We start from the raw sequence: 14,909 nt of genomic DNA on the forward strand, positions 1-14,909 counted from the left end.
CCATTGGATATATGTGGTATTGTTCTAGGAAGTCCTTAGATGTATGATAGAAAAGCCATTTTCTATAGAGCTGAAAATAAGTATCAACTCGTTAAAGATGGAATAGAATATATTGTAAGAGCTCATAAACTCAAGAATAATTATACTCTCATAAACTTAGGGTAGATGAAAATAATTGCAAATTCATGCAAGCAATTTTTACTAATGGTTGTAAAGGAAAAGAAACCTGATAAAACCAATGTATTTGAGGGTTGTGATGCTAAACAGAAAGCTCATTTAGAAAAAGTTGTTTTAGAATATGATATCCTATTTCAAGAACCTAAAGGTCTGCCACACAAAAGGGAAATTGTACATGATATTCATTTGCAGCAAGATGCTCCATTGCCTAACATCGAAATGTACAGGTTATCTGCTTTAGAGAACACAAAGATCAAGAAGCAGGTACAGGAGATGCTCAAAAAAGGGTTCATAAGACCAAGCACATCACCATGCAGATCTCCAATCATTTTGGTGAGGAAGAAAGATGGTTCGTGGAGGATGTGCGTTGATTACAAAGCACTAAACCAAATAACGATCAAGAATCGCTATCCTCTTCCTCGCATTGATGATCTATTAGATCAGCTGAAAGAAGCTATTTACTTTTCCAAGTTGGAATTGCGTAGTGGTTACCATCAGGTCAGAGTAACAAAGAAAGATGCATGGAAGACTTCTTTCAAAACAAAGTAAGGGATGTATGAAGGGCTAGTTATGCCGTTTGGCTTAACTAATTCTCTTGCCACTTACATGAGAGTTATGAATGATGTAATTAGGCCTTTTATTGATGATTTTGTAACTTTATATTTAGATGACATTCTTGTTTTCAATAAAACATGGGAAGAACATTTGAAGCATGTAAAGCAGACTCTAGATGTTTTGAAAAAAGAAATTTTTTATGTTAAGCTATCAAAATGTGAATTTGGCAAAACATCTTTAAATTATTTGGGTCATATTGTAGGGGGGGGTGAATTGAAGATAGATCTCTCTAAGGTTGAAGTCATTGTAAACTGGCCCTAAAACCAAATCTGCTACAGAAGTTAGAAGCTTCCTAGGAGCAGTACAATATTGGAGAAAGTTTATTGCTAACTTTTCCTTGATTTCAGCTCCCTTGCATGATTTAATAGGATTGAACAAGGTGTTTCAATGGGGAGGCAAATAGTAGAAAGACTTCAACACCTTGAAAGAAAAAATTAGTACAGCACCAGTACTAGCATTGTCAGATCTTCAAAGACAATTTGAGATTGAAACATATGCCAGTGACTGTGCCATGGGAGCAGTGTTGATGAAACATGGTAAACCCATATGTTATCATTCTGAGACATTTAATTATGTAGTAGTTAATTATCCCACATATGATAAAGAATTGTATGCATTAGTCCAGAGTGTGAAAAAGTGGAAACATTACTTAATGGGCAAAGAAACAGTTATACATACTGATCATCAAGCACTTCAGTATTTGCACTCACAAACTAAATTGCAGCAATCAAGACATTATAGGTGGATGGGTCTCCTACAATAGTTTCATCTAGTCATCAGATATAAAAATGGCATACATAATAAAGTTGCAGATATATTGTCCAGACCAATCATAAATGCATCTACTATACTTAAGGATAATTAAGTAATGCATGAAGGCTACATTGAACAATATGCTCAATATATAGATTTTAAAGATGTATATGCAACTTTATGTCATGGAAAAAAAGTAGAAGAATTGGATTATTATGTTAAGGACCAACTCTTGTATCATTTAGGAAAGCTATGCATTCCACAAACTGAAAGAGTTAGCATAATTCGGGAAGCACATACTTCTCTGATATCAAGTCATTTTGGTGTAAGTAAAACAATTACACAGCTACAAAGATTCTGCTATTGGCCAAGAATGCATGGAACAGTTTCTAGATATATTAAAGGGTGTACCATGTGTGCTAAAAGCAAGCCCAGCAATAGAAAACTAGGCTTGTACACTCCACTTCCAGTTCCTTCTTGTCCTTGGGAAAGTGTTTCCATGGACTTTGTTAGGGGATTGCCAAATCTAGAAAAGATCATGACTATTTATATGTTATTGTGGACAGGTTCAGCAAAATGTGTATTTTAATACCTTGTAACAAGCAGGTTACAACTGAACAAACAACAAAGTTGTTCTTTCAGCAATTCTGGGTGCATTTTGGGTTACCCAATTCCATAGTATCTGATCGAGACTCCCGATTTATTGGAAAGTTTTGGTCAAGTCTATGGGAATTGATGGACACCAAACTGAACAAGAGCACAGCCTTTCATCCACAAACAGATGGGCAAACAGAGGTGGTCAACAAGACAATGATCTAGTTGCTCAGGGGTTATTGCAGCAAGCATCCCAAGCTTTGGGATGAACATTTATGTTATGTGCAACATGCTTACAATTGTGCCAACCATTCTTCTACACAAAGATCACCTTTTGAGACTTGTTTTGGTTTTATACCAAGGTCTCCCTTGGATTTTGTCTTTGAAAAAGACATAGCAGTTGATGGACACAATGATGTGGACAAAGCAACCAGGTTCATTGAACAAATCCAAGAAATTCACCAGGCAGTGCAGGAATAGCTAGAAAAGAGCCAAGCCAAGTACAAGGCAAGGCATGATAAGCATCGGATGGAGCATAGCTTCCAAGTTGGTGATCAAGTCTGGCTGTATATCAACAAAGCCAGAATGTAAGGTGAAGGAAAGAGGCTGAAGCTAAAGCCAATAAGGTATGGGCCTTTCAAGATACTTGAGAAAATTTGTGGGAATGCTTTCTGCCTTGATTTTCCAGCTTACATGCACATCTATTCAGTGGTTATTGCAAAAAATTTAAGATTGTTTGAACCTTCATTAATTGAAGATTCCAAAGAGCAAAGGCAGTTTCCTTCTATTGATGATCTGTTGCCTGAATATCTCAGTGAGCTGCAGGAAGATATAGTTCCAAATAGGAAGGGGATGTTGAGTACCTTAGAATTAGACTCAAAGGTTCAAAAACTAGTAGTGTAAAATGGATAGAGATTGGACAAGTGAGGAAGTTGTATCCTCACTTGATTGATGCTTAAAAACCAACTTTTTGTGGTCCAAAATCCTCTTTCAGTGCGAAGGCGTGATCCAAAATGGACCCAAATACCCTCTAAGTCTTCAAAAATCCTCGAAAATATCAAAATTATCACATGAGAAAACCTTCACAAAATGGAGGAAAGGACTATCGGGACCCAAAAATATGAAGAAATAGTGGAAAAACAGGTTATCGGAAACTTTGCACAGGGGCCGTCAGATCTGGCCGATCAACGGTCCAGATCTGATCGGAAAATCGCAATCAGCAATGACAAGAGGAGGAAATTAGAGCACACCACATAAAACTTGCGATAGCGATCAACAGAGTCAACGAGGATCATCGATCAATCGCGCAGATTGACGGCCCAAGTTGCATCGCAATATCGCATCGGCAATTGTCAGTGGAACACTTACCGAATGGCCTGGGGGCATGTGCAATGTGATATTGCAATCAATCACATCGCAACATTGCATCAGAGCAGCCTAATGGAGCGGGGCCGATATAAACATAACTCACGATAGCTAGACCCGATGGAAATATAGGTGATATGTTATATAATTTGAAGTCCGGCAAACCACATTTTCATTTGTATTTGCATTTTCTGCCATATATATAAAACACAAGGGAAGTGCCGATGCGATGAAAACTCGGACCCGAAGGGGTTTGGGAATGAAAATGAATAATATTTCAAATCTACCCAAAGCCATTTTTATGGGATTTTTAGTGTTTTAACATGTTTTCAAAATATAAAGGGGAGCCACGGAGAGAGGCATTGTGACATGCGATAACGAGTTATAAATGGACCCGATGGGGGAATAGGGCGCATTTATGAATATTTGAAGTCTGATGAAGAGTGTTTTGGTGGACTTTTCCTATGTAAATAGAGAATGGTTGTTTCAGGGATTTCAAAGGCCCGATGCACTCATCTGTTGTAGAACATGTGGCCACCTCCCCTAAAGGTGTTATGCAGTGATTATTAATGCTCAGAAGGGGCATTTGAGCAGACAAAGGCTGGGAGACAAAAAGCTGAGAAGAGGAAATGAACAAGCAACGCCGATTGGCTTTAAAGCCACAGAGGACATAAAACAAAGGCAAGCAATGTTGAGACAGAGCAAAGACAGGGATAGAGAGAGATAGAGAGAGTCTGTGTACTTAGAGAGGCTTGAGGGGTTCAAGAAAAACTCTTGTTGTTGTATCTGTTCAGTGTTGAGACTCAAATTGAGCTCACACTTTTGTAAAAACTCTATTTTGAAGACATAATAGAGAGGTCACCACTGAAGGCTGGACCAGGAGATGTAGCCCAGGAGTGTTGGGTGAACTCCTTATTAAATTTGTTGTGTTTACGTGTGTTGTCTATTATGCTTCTTTACTGATTCATTGTCTATGTATTTCGCAATCTTATCAATCCATTGCATAAAGTAACATAGGCAAATCCATGCACATGAGTTTGTAATACCTTAAAAATTGTCTTAGATCTTATTTTCAGATCATCTCGTTAGAGATAGTAAGTGTCTAAAATTTCATTTGAATGTTATTACATCGAGCGCGACCGACCTTGGTCCATTCCTTAGGAATGCAATGGGAATTCGATTCTAGGTACTATGTATTAAAGCTTCATTTACATATATGTATAAAATCTTAGAGTTATTTCTCCTTTATCTCTTTGTTGATCTGATTTATTACTTGCAGAACTTCATTGATTTTTAGCTAAGAAATGAATTATTTATGAATAGAGAATATTTACTGAGTCTATGGTTAATATTAGAAATATTTATTATTTAGACTCATGGAATATCACCGAGTTCATTTTTTGAATTAGAAGGCAAAACTATGTATTTCACTCACTGAAGAAGTAAAATATACTTGTCACTTAGTTGTAGCTTTCTATGAATTTTATATATTAATTTCTTGGACGAGTCTCAGCAGAAATGATCTGTAAGCATTTGTCAATATATATGTATATATGTCCTCTATAAAAACATTTGAATAGTAATATTCTAAATATAATACGATTCTAGGAATAATTAGTTATACATAATATAAAATTATAGAGTCATATAATTTAGGAAGATAGATGATATCCTCTATGCTCTTAACTGAAATACATAATTCTTGTTTAAATGATAGTAGATATTTATTGTTTCCATTCTCGGAGCATACTTAAATTTTTAACTTATCATAAATCCTTCTGGAAATTAAATATTAAATCAAAATAATCACTTATCTGTATGTGATTGAATTTAGATTTGCATATAAGATACTTGAATTTCCTAGAAGGTCTCACCACCCTGCCATGGACCTGGAAATTACGTCCAACGTCCCCCACCGAGTAGCTCGTGCTCCTGACAGTCCCTAGACACCCACAGTCTGGTATCTTGGGCTTCAAGACTATCTTCCAGCGTCAAGTCATATACGAGGTTGTTTGTTTGCTATTGTCATGTTCCCACTGGTTCTTTCTGCCCAGCTCTAGGAAAATATTAGCAGCCGCCTGCTTTCCTCCCACCCCCCCCCCCCTTTGGGGAAGGGAGGTGGCAACTGTGTCTCAACTGTTCAAGGAGTTAATGTAACTGTTTCTATTCATTTTTCTTAATCACACATTAATCAATTTCTCTTAAGAAAATATCATGATGTTTTGGTTTCTTTTCCAGTCTTAGTTTCTTAACAATTGTGTTAAGAAAAATTAAAAGTTCTAAAGTGTTTTGTAAAACTTGGTAAAATAAAAGTAAATATTGAGCAACAAGGGGTGTTACATTATTATTAATAATAAATATAAATATATAATGTTAATTAAACATAATATATTTAATAAAACATGTCATAAGATTTTAAAATTTGGAGACTCACTCCATTTTATCATGGATATTCTTAATATATAAACAAATTTTGTGACAATATTATGGATCAATATCATGGCTTATCAATACTATTTATGCAAAATCATAACTCAATTCATGGTCAAAAATATTGTTTATATATTGTTTATTTTTATTTAATTTAATAACATGTTTTTAATTAAATGGAAAAGTAAAAAGTAAAACATTCCTTTGAGATAAATAACCCTAAAAATATTTTGTAGATTAAGTATCTATGATCCACTTATTAATTATTAAATTAAAAAAATTACATCCTATTTCAAAATAAAAATATCTATAATCATAATCCACTTAATTAATTTATATTCATTGTAGTTTTAAATTTATAAAATATAATTAAAAATCAGATTATATAAATTTTTTAAAATGAAAAAACAAAAAAATTATACATTAAAAAAAATGTTTTATTTTACTTCTAAAAAAATTCTTTAATTTTAAATTATTATCTAATTAATTTTTTTATAATATAAATTATACATTACTTAAAATCATAATTCTATATAGAACGATGATGATGATTATTGTCATATCAGAGCTTAAGAAATAGATTAATTGAAACATTCTAAAATTTTATTTCTATGTGATTGAAAAAAAAGGAGAGCACTATAGTTTTGTTGACTTAACAAGGTAAGAAGGTTTGTAGTGTGAGAAAGGTTTTGGAAATGAGAATGGACATGAGAAGGATATGAGCATTCCAAGATAAAGTGTTTTTCTTCTTCAACCCTCTTAGTATTGCAAAGGTGATAGACTCTTTCATCCCAAGGTGTTTTGGGAATACACCAATGCCCGGTTTAACTTAAGCTCGTGAGAATTAGTTCTTATATTCACAATGATCATTTTCTTCTTAGCACTGGTAAAGGAAGAAAGATAATTCCACCTAGGAAGATTGGGGTTGATCACATCCTTATAATACCTTAGCTTCATTTTTCCTTCTAAGTTTGTATCATCCCACAAATTATCCTTAAATTTGGAATTAATAGTATTTTTAATATTATCCTTATTCTCTAAGATGATCTCCTCTATTATCCCCCAATGGTGGAGCTAAGAATAGGTATCCTTACGCAACCATAACTTGCACCAGACATGGGGGTTTTGGATAGAGTTAGAAACAATTTTGACGAAACTCTTGGCTTCCATATTGTAAATCTTCTTCATATACATTAGATACCTAAACATAGCCATGCTTTCAATGGAGGAAAGGCTAGTTTCGATCAAGAGGATAAAGTAGGGAGAATTTCTTTTAATCTTGAGGTTGTAGGTTATAAATTTCTATTGGATCAACTCAATCCTCCTCCACTATTATCTAGATATATTACAACATCAAATCTCACAGCCATATAATACAACATGGGTGATGAGAGTCTCAAAGAAAAACTATTTTTTACTCCATGCACAAAGATCAGTGGACTTATAATTGCTTTGAAACCCATAACAAGTTTTCCAACCTCATATTATCCTTTTCTCAATCCTATAATTCCAATTGAGCCAGTGGTGAATGTCAATACTTAAATATTTGTAGGAAGAAACATTCTCCAAGTAATTGTTATCATAAATCAAATTGTCATAATTGATTTTTGTAGGTTTAATAATCATGACTTTACTCTTATTGGTATTAACAATCATACCCATGTTGGAGCAATATTCATGGAGGATTCTAAGCTTCTTTTTGATATCATCATGGCTTTTGACTAAAATAATGATATCATCAGCATAAAGGAGAAGAGTAATGACCATATCAATGAGCTTGGGGCCCTCGCATTGTGTAACTTCCAAACACTCTTCTAGCTTATCAATGTAAATTCCAAAAAGGGTAGGAGATAGCGGACACCCTTTCTTAACTCCAGTATTGTATTTAGTTTCATGAAACCAAGTTGTGAGCTTGGCGATAACATTCTTCTATAGGCTAGTCACAATAAGCCTCAACTTGAGAGGAACCATTATCCCATCAAGTCTCTGGCATAACTTATCCCAAGGAATAGTGTTAGAAACTTTACTAAAGTCAACAAAACAAACGAAGAGATCAATTTTATTATTGTGACAATCCTTGACAGTGATCCTAAGAGTAACAAGATGGTTAATAATTGAGTTATGTTTGCTAAAACTAACTTTCCTTTTAGGTCTCTTACCATGGCTTTCAATACAAAGGATAATCTTCTTTTCCCATATGAGCCCATACAGTTTGGTTAAATGTGGCTAATCATAATAGTCCTGTAGTTAGAAGCAATGTTTGTATCCCCACTTTTAAAGATAGGTATACAATAAGGCTTTGCAGCCAAGACTTAGGAAGCCATGTTTCATGGCCAAATTGAGGAGCTTTTGTATATGAGAGATGATGATAGATCTTCCCATTTTAAAAAATTTAGCTTGATAACCTTCAATATCCCTGTCATTCCCATTAGCAAGTTTCTTAATCCTAAAATCCACATCTTCCAAGGAAAATATATCCTCGTCTATACGGGTGTTTAAGATGTTTCCCATGCTATCTGTGGAGTCATAAAGGTTCTTAAAATAGATATCCTAGTTCTTAAAGGGGATCAAATTATTTTCTTTCATTTTATGAACAAGAATATTCCTCCAAAAGTTTCTAGGTTCAGCTTTAGAAAGGTGAAGAACACACTCTTACCTCTTATTTGTATATGACATTTTCTTGCTTTTTATTAGAGCTTTATATGTACTTATTATTTTAATATTTATAGTTTTGTAGGGAGCATCTCTTATCATTTTCCTCGTAGTTTTACAACCATTAGCATACCAAGAGTTGGAAGTTCTATTATCTTTTTATACAATACCTCAGTGGATAACTTGTTGATAGTATTGGTGACAGTTGCACTAAAGTTGTGGTAGATGTCATCAATGTTATCATTATATGTTAAGAAACCTAAAGCTTTTTTTAAATCACTTAAGAAGAGATCCATTTTACTTTTATCAAAACGAATGTGCCTTTGGCTCTCACAATTCCTTTGCATGTGGTTGGTATTCATAGCAAGGTTTAGAGTTAAGAATAAAGGTCTATGGTCAGACTTAGGCTCATGATCATTAAGTAGGTCGACGTTTACAATACAATCGAGAACATGGGTATCAGTTATCACATAATCCACAACACTACTTCCATGCCCTTGAATACAAGTCATCTAGCCAAAGCCTAGCCACTTATTGATTCCATTACAAATGATCAAGTCTTGGGAGCTACAAAGTTTGATTAGCTCAATACCAAATAGGTTCTCAATTATGTCTTCAAAATTTCTTTTGTATCTACTAGCTAAGTCAAAGTCCTCATCAAGCCATAGCGGGTCAGGGTTAGAGTTATTAATTAGGAGAGTAGGTTGGTTAGTAGCGGTTTAGCATTTAAGTCACCAAGCAAAAGGATATTACTTTCATTCTTTAGACCGTGGATACCCTGTTCTAAGGTATTGAAGGGGTGGTTCTTATCCATTTTGTTTTTCTCATAAGAGGTAGAGTTGATGGGAGCAAACTAACATATTGCGAGAAAAACCTTAGTAGTGTTAGTGTCAGAAATTTCAATCCAAATGTATTGATTGAGAGGGTCAATCCTATGAGGCCGAATGTGAGAAAAAATATTAATTTTTATATAACAAGCTATACCACCAAAACCTCCAGGTTGAGGGGGTAAATCCTATGAAGCCGAATGTGAGAAAAAAGTATTATTTTTTATATAACAAGTTGTACCACCAAAATCTCTAGGAGAGGATTTCATGGTCTAGGTAAACCAAAAAATAAGACCATCCATGTGGGGACCCTAGATTCATCATGCTCCCAAGTTTCAACTAAGAAAATAAAATCATTATCACCCGGGATCCAACTTAACATAAAACCTTTACGCCATAAAAAACTACCACAATCCCAAAAAAAGATGGAAATGTTTCCAATTCCTATTTATATTATTATCATAAATTCTATATCTGATAATAGCTTTCCTATTCTTAATAATGTATAACACACCTTAAACATCTATTTATTCATTTGACAGTAAAATAAACCTTTCTCCAAAATAAAATAATGAAAAAAACTATAAATAATGGATTAAAACTAACCACGGTATTAAGTGCATTATACATGAGAAAAAATATAATTCGAAACAAAAATTTAACCTAATAATAATAAATTAAATAAATCATATAAATTTCAGATAACTAACAATACCCAGAAATTCGAACATAAATATACGCAAAATTGTTTATCCGATTTTATTAGGGTCCCTTCGATTTTGCGTTGTATCAATTTAGTGAATCACTTTATGTGCAAAATATCTGTATTGTACCTGAAATCAGTGGGCTGAACTGGCCACATATTGAAATCTCTATAGTGCGGAGGAGACGTTATCAGACCCAGCAAATCACCCCAATCCAGCTTTTGCTCTTCAGACACGACGAATGTCTGGCCGTAACCCTGAAGATCTCCTGGCTTCACTGAATACATCTGTTTCTCCTCCAAGGGAAGCTGGAAAAACTCCTTTCCAACTCTCTTAACACCATCTATTAAGGACTTTGGTATACCGTGATTCACAACCTACATGACGCCAACCACAATATATTTAGTTATTTTCGTGCAAAACCTTTCATAACACCAAGAAAGCAGGAGTTAATCAAATGATACCTGGAAGAAGCCCCATTCTTCACAAGCCTGGGCAATCTTCTTGATTTCTTGCTCTCTCTCCGATTCTTCTGAAAGCTTGGACATGTCGATGATGGGGATGTGGAGCTGATGATCAGACAAAGAAATTGGTGATTGCCTTTCTTCGTCTCCTCTGATATATCTTTCTGGTATCGTCTCCTTCTGTGTCTTCACGAGCTCTTGAACGCTCTCGACGGTAAGAAAAGACCTACCCCAATTGGGAAGACCCATGTCAGCACTCTAGATACTGAAGCAATGCTTCGAAAGACTCACTGAACAAATAAATTCAGACCAATTTATTGAAAGTATAACACACCTTGGACACAATATTCATTGATTGATTAAACTATGGGATTTGTGGACATATTTATAGTGTGCTAGGAAGGAACTATACAGGACTTGAAACTCAACGATGACCATGATTCTGCATACATTGAGAAAAAGTTGAGGAAAATACTACTTTAATCCTCGTGATTGGACAATTTGATGAAAACAAAAGCCTGTCGAAGTGCATAGTTTGTATTTTTGTGCAGATTTTTCAGAATCACTGTCCTCTAGATAGTCATTTTGAGTCACAGATTTTTCAGAATCGCTGTTTTCCATTGTGATTCTTGTAACATGGTATTCGCCACCGTCCAAGTTCCAACACGTAGCCGGAGCATGTGGGCGGCTTTGGTTGAATATTAGTATTCGTGTGTTTTATAAGGGATATATTCAAACTATTTCACCAGCGAATAATGTATAAAAAATTTAGATAAATGCAGCCAGTTGCAAAAGGGCAGATCTCGTTCTTAATGTTTTAGATCAGATCAAAGTCGATTTCTGATTTGCGTGAAATATTTAACCAAAAAATTATAGATAACGAAGACGGCTAATTACCCTTATCCCATGCCCTAATATATCAATCGAATAATTATCCCATGCCCTAACATATCATTCGAAATAGTTTTATAAAGTTCAAACAGGGAAATCGCCGAACGTCTGGCCCGTCCCTCGTAATCTAAATGTCTTTTCTGAGATAGAAGCAGGCTTGGAATGAGAGAATGCTTTGAATTTCAAATGAAAATTTGATGATTATGGGGACGTTTAAAGTTTTTTATTTTTTTGACAATGATGGTATGCTTTTATCGTTTTCATTTGAGATTTCTTTTACATTTCAAATGAAAATTCTACGGCATGGGATATTCTTTGTTTTTTTTGGTAATGCAGGCATGTTTTTCTATTTTTCATTTAAAAATTGAAGTTGGGGAATGAAGAAAATCATAGTATTAGAGATAATTATTTGGGTAATTATCAATTAATATGGAGAGATTTGCAATGTAGGGTTGTGATTTAATCTAATCTTATTTAGCTAGTAACTTTTTGCTTATGTTATTTTTGGAATTTCTATTATCATGGTTACTATGGCCAACTTTGTAAGAGGGAGTAGACAACCTTTTTATAGAAAAGTCACTAAAGGGGACCATCATCTTGGTCAATCAACTAATTATTGTTGTGACGAGGTTGCAAAAAATATATGCTCAAATCTTGAGCAAGGACCCTCAAGGAAGACTTCAACCAAGAATAGACTTGCACGAATTTTCCTTCCAAAGGTAGCAATAGATCCAAAGTTTGAGGTCCATTCCAATAAAATTATGGGGTACATTCAATACATGAGAGGTCATGTTTGAAATCGAAAATTCCTAAGCATTTGGCCCTCAGAAAAAGTCTTCTCTTACAAGATTCAACACAAGTGGAAAACAAAGGGACAAATCAAATTACACCTGGAGGCAAAAGGCTCTTTCACCATTGTCTTTGCCAATATGGGAGATCACATGAGGGTTTTTGAACATGGCCCATACTTCTTCAACTGTGCATGATTATATCTTAGTTTTTGGATAGAGAGATTTGTTTCAAATAAAGAGGATTTTACGGTAGCCCTATTTGGGATCCACATGTACTTTCCCAAAGAATTATGTGATAAATAAATATTATCAAGCATCAGAAATGCTCTAGGTCATTTCATCAAAGTCTTGGATGCCATTGAACAAGAAAGATATATGTGTGTGTGGACATATTAGAGCCCCTTCTTGAGCTAATTGATATCTAGTATCAAGACAAACTCTAGAATAAAACCTTGATCTATGAGCACATTCCACTCCAATGTCGCAGATGCCATAACTATGGGCATCTTCAGAGAAATTTATCCATGTTGGTTTCTAAGACCACTCTAGATCAATGCTCAGATGTGGAAGAAGATGGCTTCTCTAGATCAATCAATTTTCTCTATGGACCCAAGCCTCCATTCTAACAAACACACTAGAAAAATTGTTGTTAATAGCAACAATTATGAACCACTTGCAAATATTGAATCACTAGCCCCTCCTTTGTATGCCTTTGCCCCAAATATAGGCATGCCTAATCCTTTGAGGTCCCTTCTATTACCTCCTCACAACCCTCAAATCTGGATCCCCAATAACTCTTATGGAAAGATTCTATGTAGCACACAATAATGATGAAATCAAAGAAATGGATTTAGATGATCTCAACCTCTTAAGAATTACTAAGGAATGGAAAGATAAGGAACCAAATTTTCTCCTAGAGAATCAAGTCAAAATAGTAAAGTCATTCACAAATCAAGGCAACAAGCCCCAAAAAGTGCTAATAGTACAAGTCAGTGCCAATCCCTTAAGGGTTCATGTCCAACCTATGAATGAAAGTACAAAGGAACACAAGTATGAGTAGAGAAAAGGCCGTAAGAGAAATCAACATATTCTGGAAGAACTGGGAAACATTCTTGTCAACTGAAGTAAAATAAAGTTGATCCCAAAGGTTTATCCCTCCACCAACTTATATCCCCCATGAAGATAATCTCCTATAATATTTGAGGCCTTAATTGCATGGGAAAGCAAAGGCTTCTCAAGGATAAGTGGGTCACAAAACAACCAACTTATATCCCCCATGAAGATAATCTCCTAGAATATTTGTAATGCTTCATACAATATCCTTGACTCATAGCTCTTGTTCCCAACATCATTTTGGAACATCAATGAGGGTTCATCCAACAAAGGTAGTTTCTTGATAACATTTTTCTAGTGCAAAAAACTACCCATTCAAGTAGATATACGGAAGAGAAAGGCATCATAATAAAAATTGGAATGGAGAACTCTTTTGATTGGCTAAGGCGCTCCTTCCTCTACTTAGTCCTTCAAAAATGTGCTTTCTCCTTAGATTTCATCACATGGGTTAAGACCGACATTGGAAATCCATGGATAGCCCCAATAATAAATGGTCACCCAAGTGATTTATTCCCCCTATCCAATGGCCTAAGGTATGGCTTTTCAATCTCCTCCCTCCACTATTTAATTATCACAAATGAACTTATTGAAAGAATAGAAGCAAAGAGAGCATGGGTAAATTTCCTAGGTATATGCATCATAAGAGGAACTGAAAGAAACTATTCATTCATAGTTCAACTACAATAACATATTGAGTAGATGCATCTCTATCATAGTTTCCCAAAGAGACAAGAACATGTTGGATCAATTATACTAGGCCTCTAGAAGCAACATCAATGAAGGAAGAGGAAAAATTATAGTTGGAAAACCACCATAGAAAAGTTTAATGATCATACATGAAAAAATTAAATTTAAACCAATTCATAAATATCTAGATTCATGTATCTCGGTATGCCCATTACATTTAAAATCACTAAATCGTAGATTGGAAAAATGTCTTTAAAAAAAATACAAAACAAGCTTCAACAATGCAAAGTAAGATGGTTGAACTCAAATGTGAGAAAATTCCTAATATAATCAATCTTATTGGCAGTTCCAATCTACCTATCCTTATCATTATTAACCAAGGAAACAATAATCTACCAAATCAGAGAAACTATTAGAAAATTCATGTTCTAATAAGGCAAGAACAACTTGAAGAATTTCAATTTATTTAACTTAAAGGCAATTAACACACCAACCAAACATAGAGCATTGAATATAAAAAAACCAAAGCCGATGGATCTATACTTGGGAGAAAAAATATTATAGAGAATTTTATAAAGGAAGATGGAATGGTGGCAATAAGTATTCCAAAAAAAATACTTGGGGAAGAATAGATTTTATCCAAGACAACCCCAACAAAAAAAACAATAATATGGAAAATATGGGAACAAGGTGTAGACCTAACCAATAAATAGTTATAAAATATTCTTGGAAATGTGGAGAGAAAAAGACTATGCAAGGATAGAATTTTAAATCAACCCTTTATAATAAAGTAAGAATTTATAAAAATACTATTAACATATGAAAATTATTAAAATCATTAAACTA

At 34.4% G+C, this 14,909-nt stretch overlaps 1 protein-coding gene across 1 annotated transcript in view; it reads right to left on the minus strand.

Moving 5' to 3' along the window:
* Nucleotides 1-14,909, minus strand: part of LOC149216918 (protein LATERAL BRANCHING OXIDOREDUCTASE 1-like) — a 55,108-nt gene that overhangs the window by 28,994 nt on the left and 11,205 nt on the right. Inside the window, exons 3-4 of the mRNA XM_089391289.1 lie at nt 10,582-10,807; nt 10,247-10,494 (exon numbers count right to left, since the gene is read on the minus strand). Of these exons, the coding sequence (XP_089247415.1) occupies nt 10,247-10,494; nt 10,582-10,807 (474 nt within the window). The remainder of the gene's footprint in view (nt 1-10,246; nt 10,495-10,581; nt 10,808-14,909) is intronic.

Source organism: Pinus tabuliformis, chromosome 1_1, assembly GCF_031772625.1.
Source record: "Pinus tabuliformis cultivar Carrire ecotype Pingquan chromosome 1_1, CPIR1, whole genome shotgun sequence".
Lineage (NCBI taxonomy): Eukaryota > Viridiplantae > Streptophyta > Pinopsida > Pinales > Pinaceae > Pinus > Pinus tabuliformis.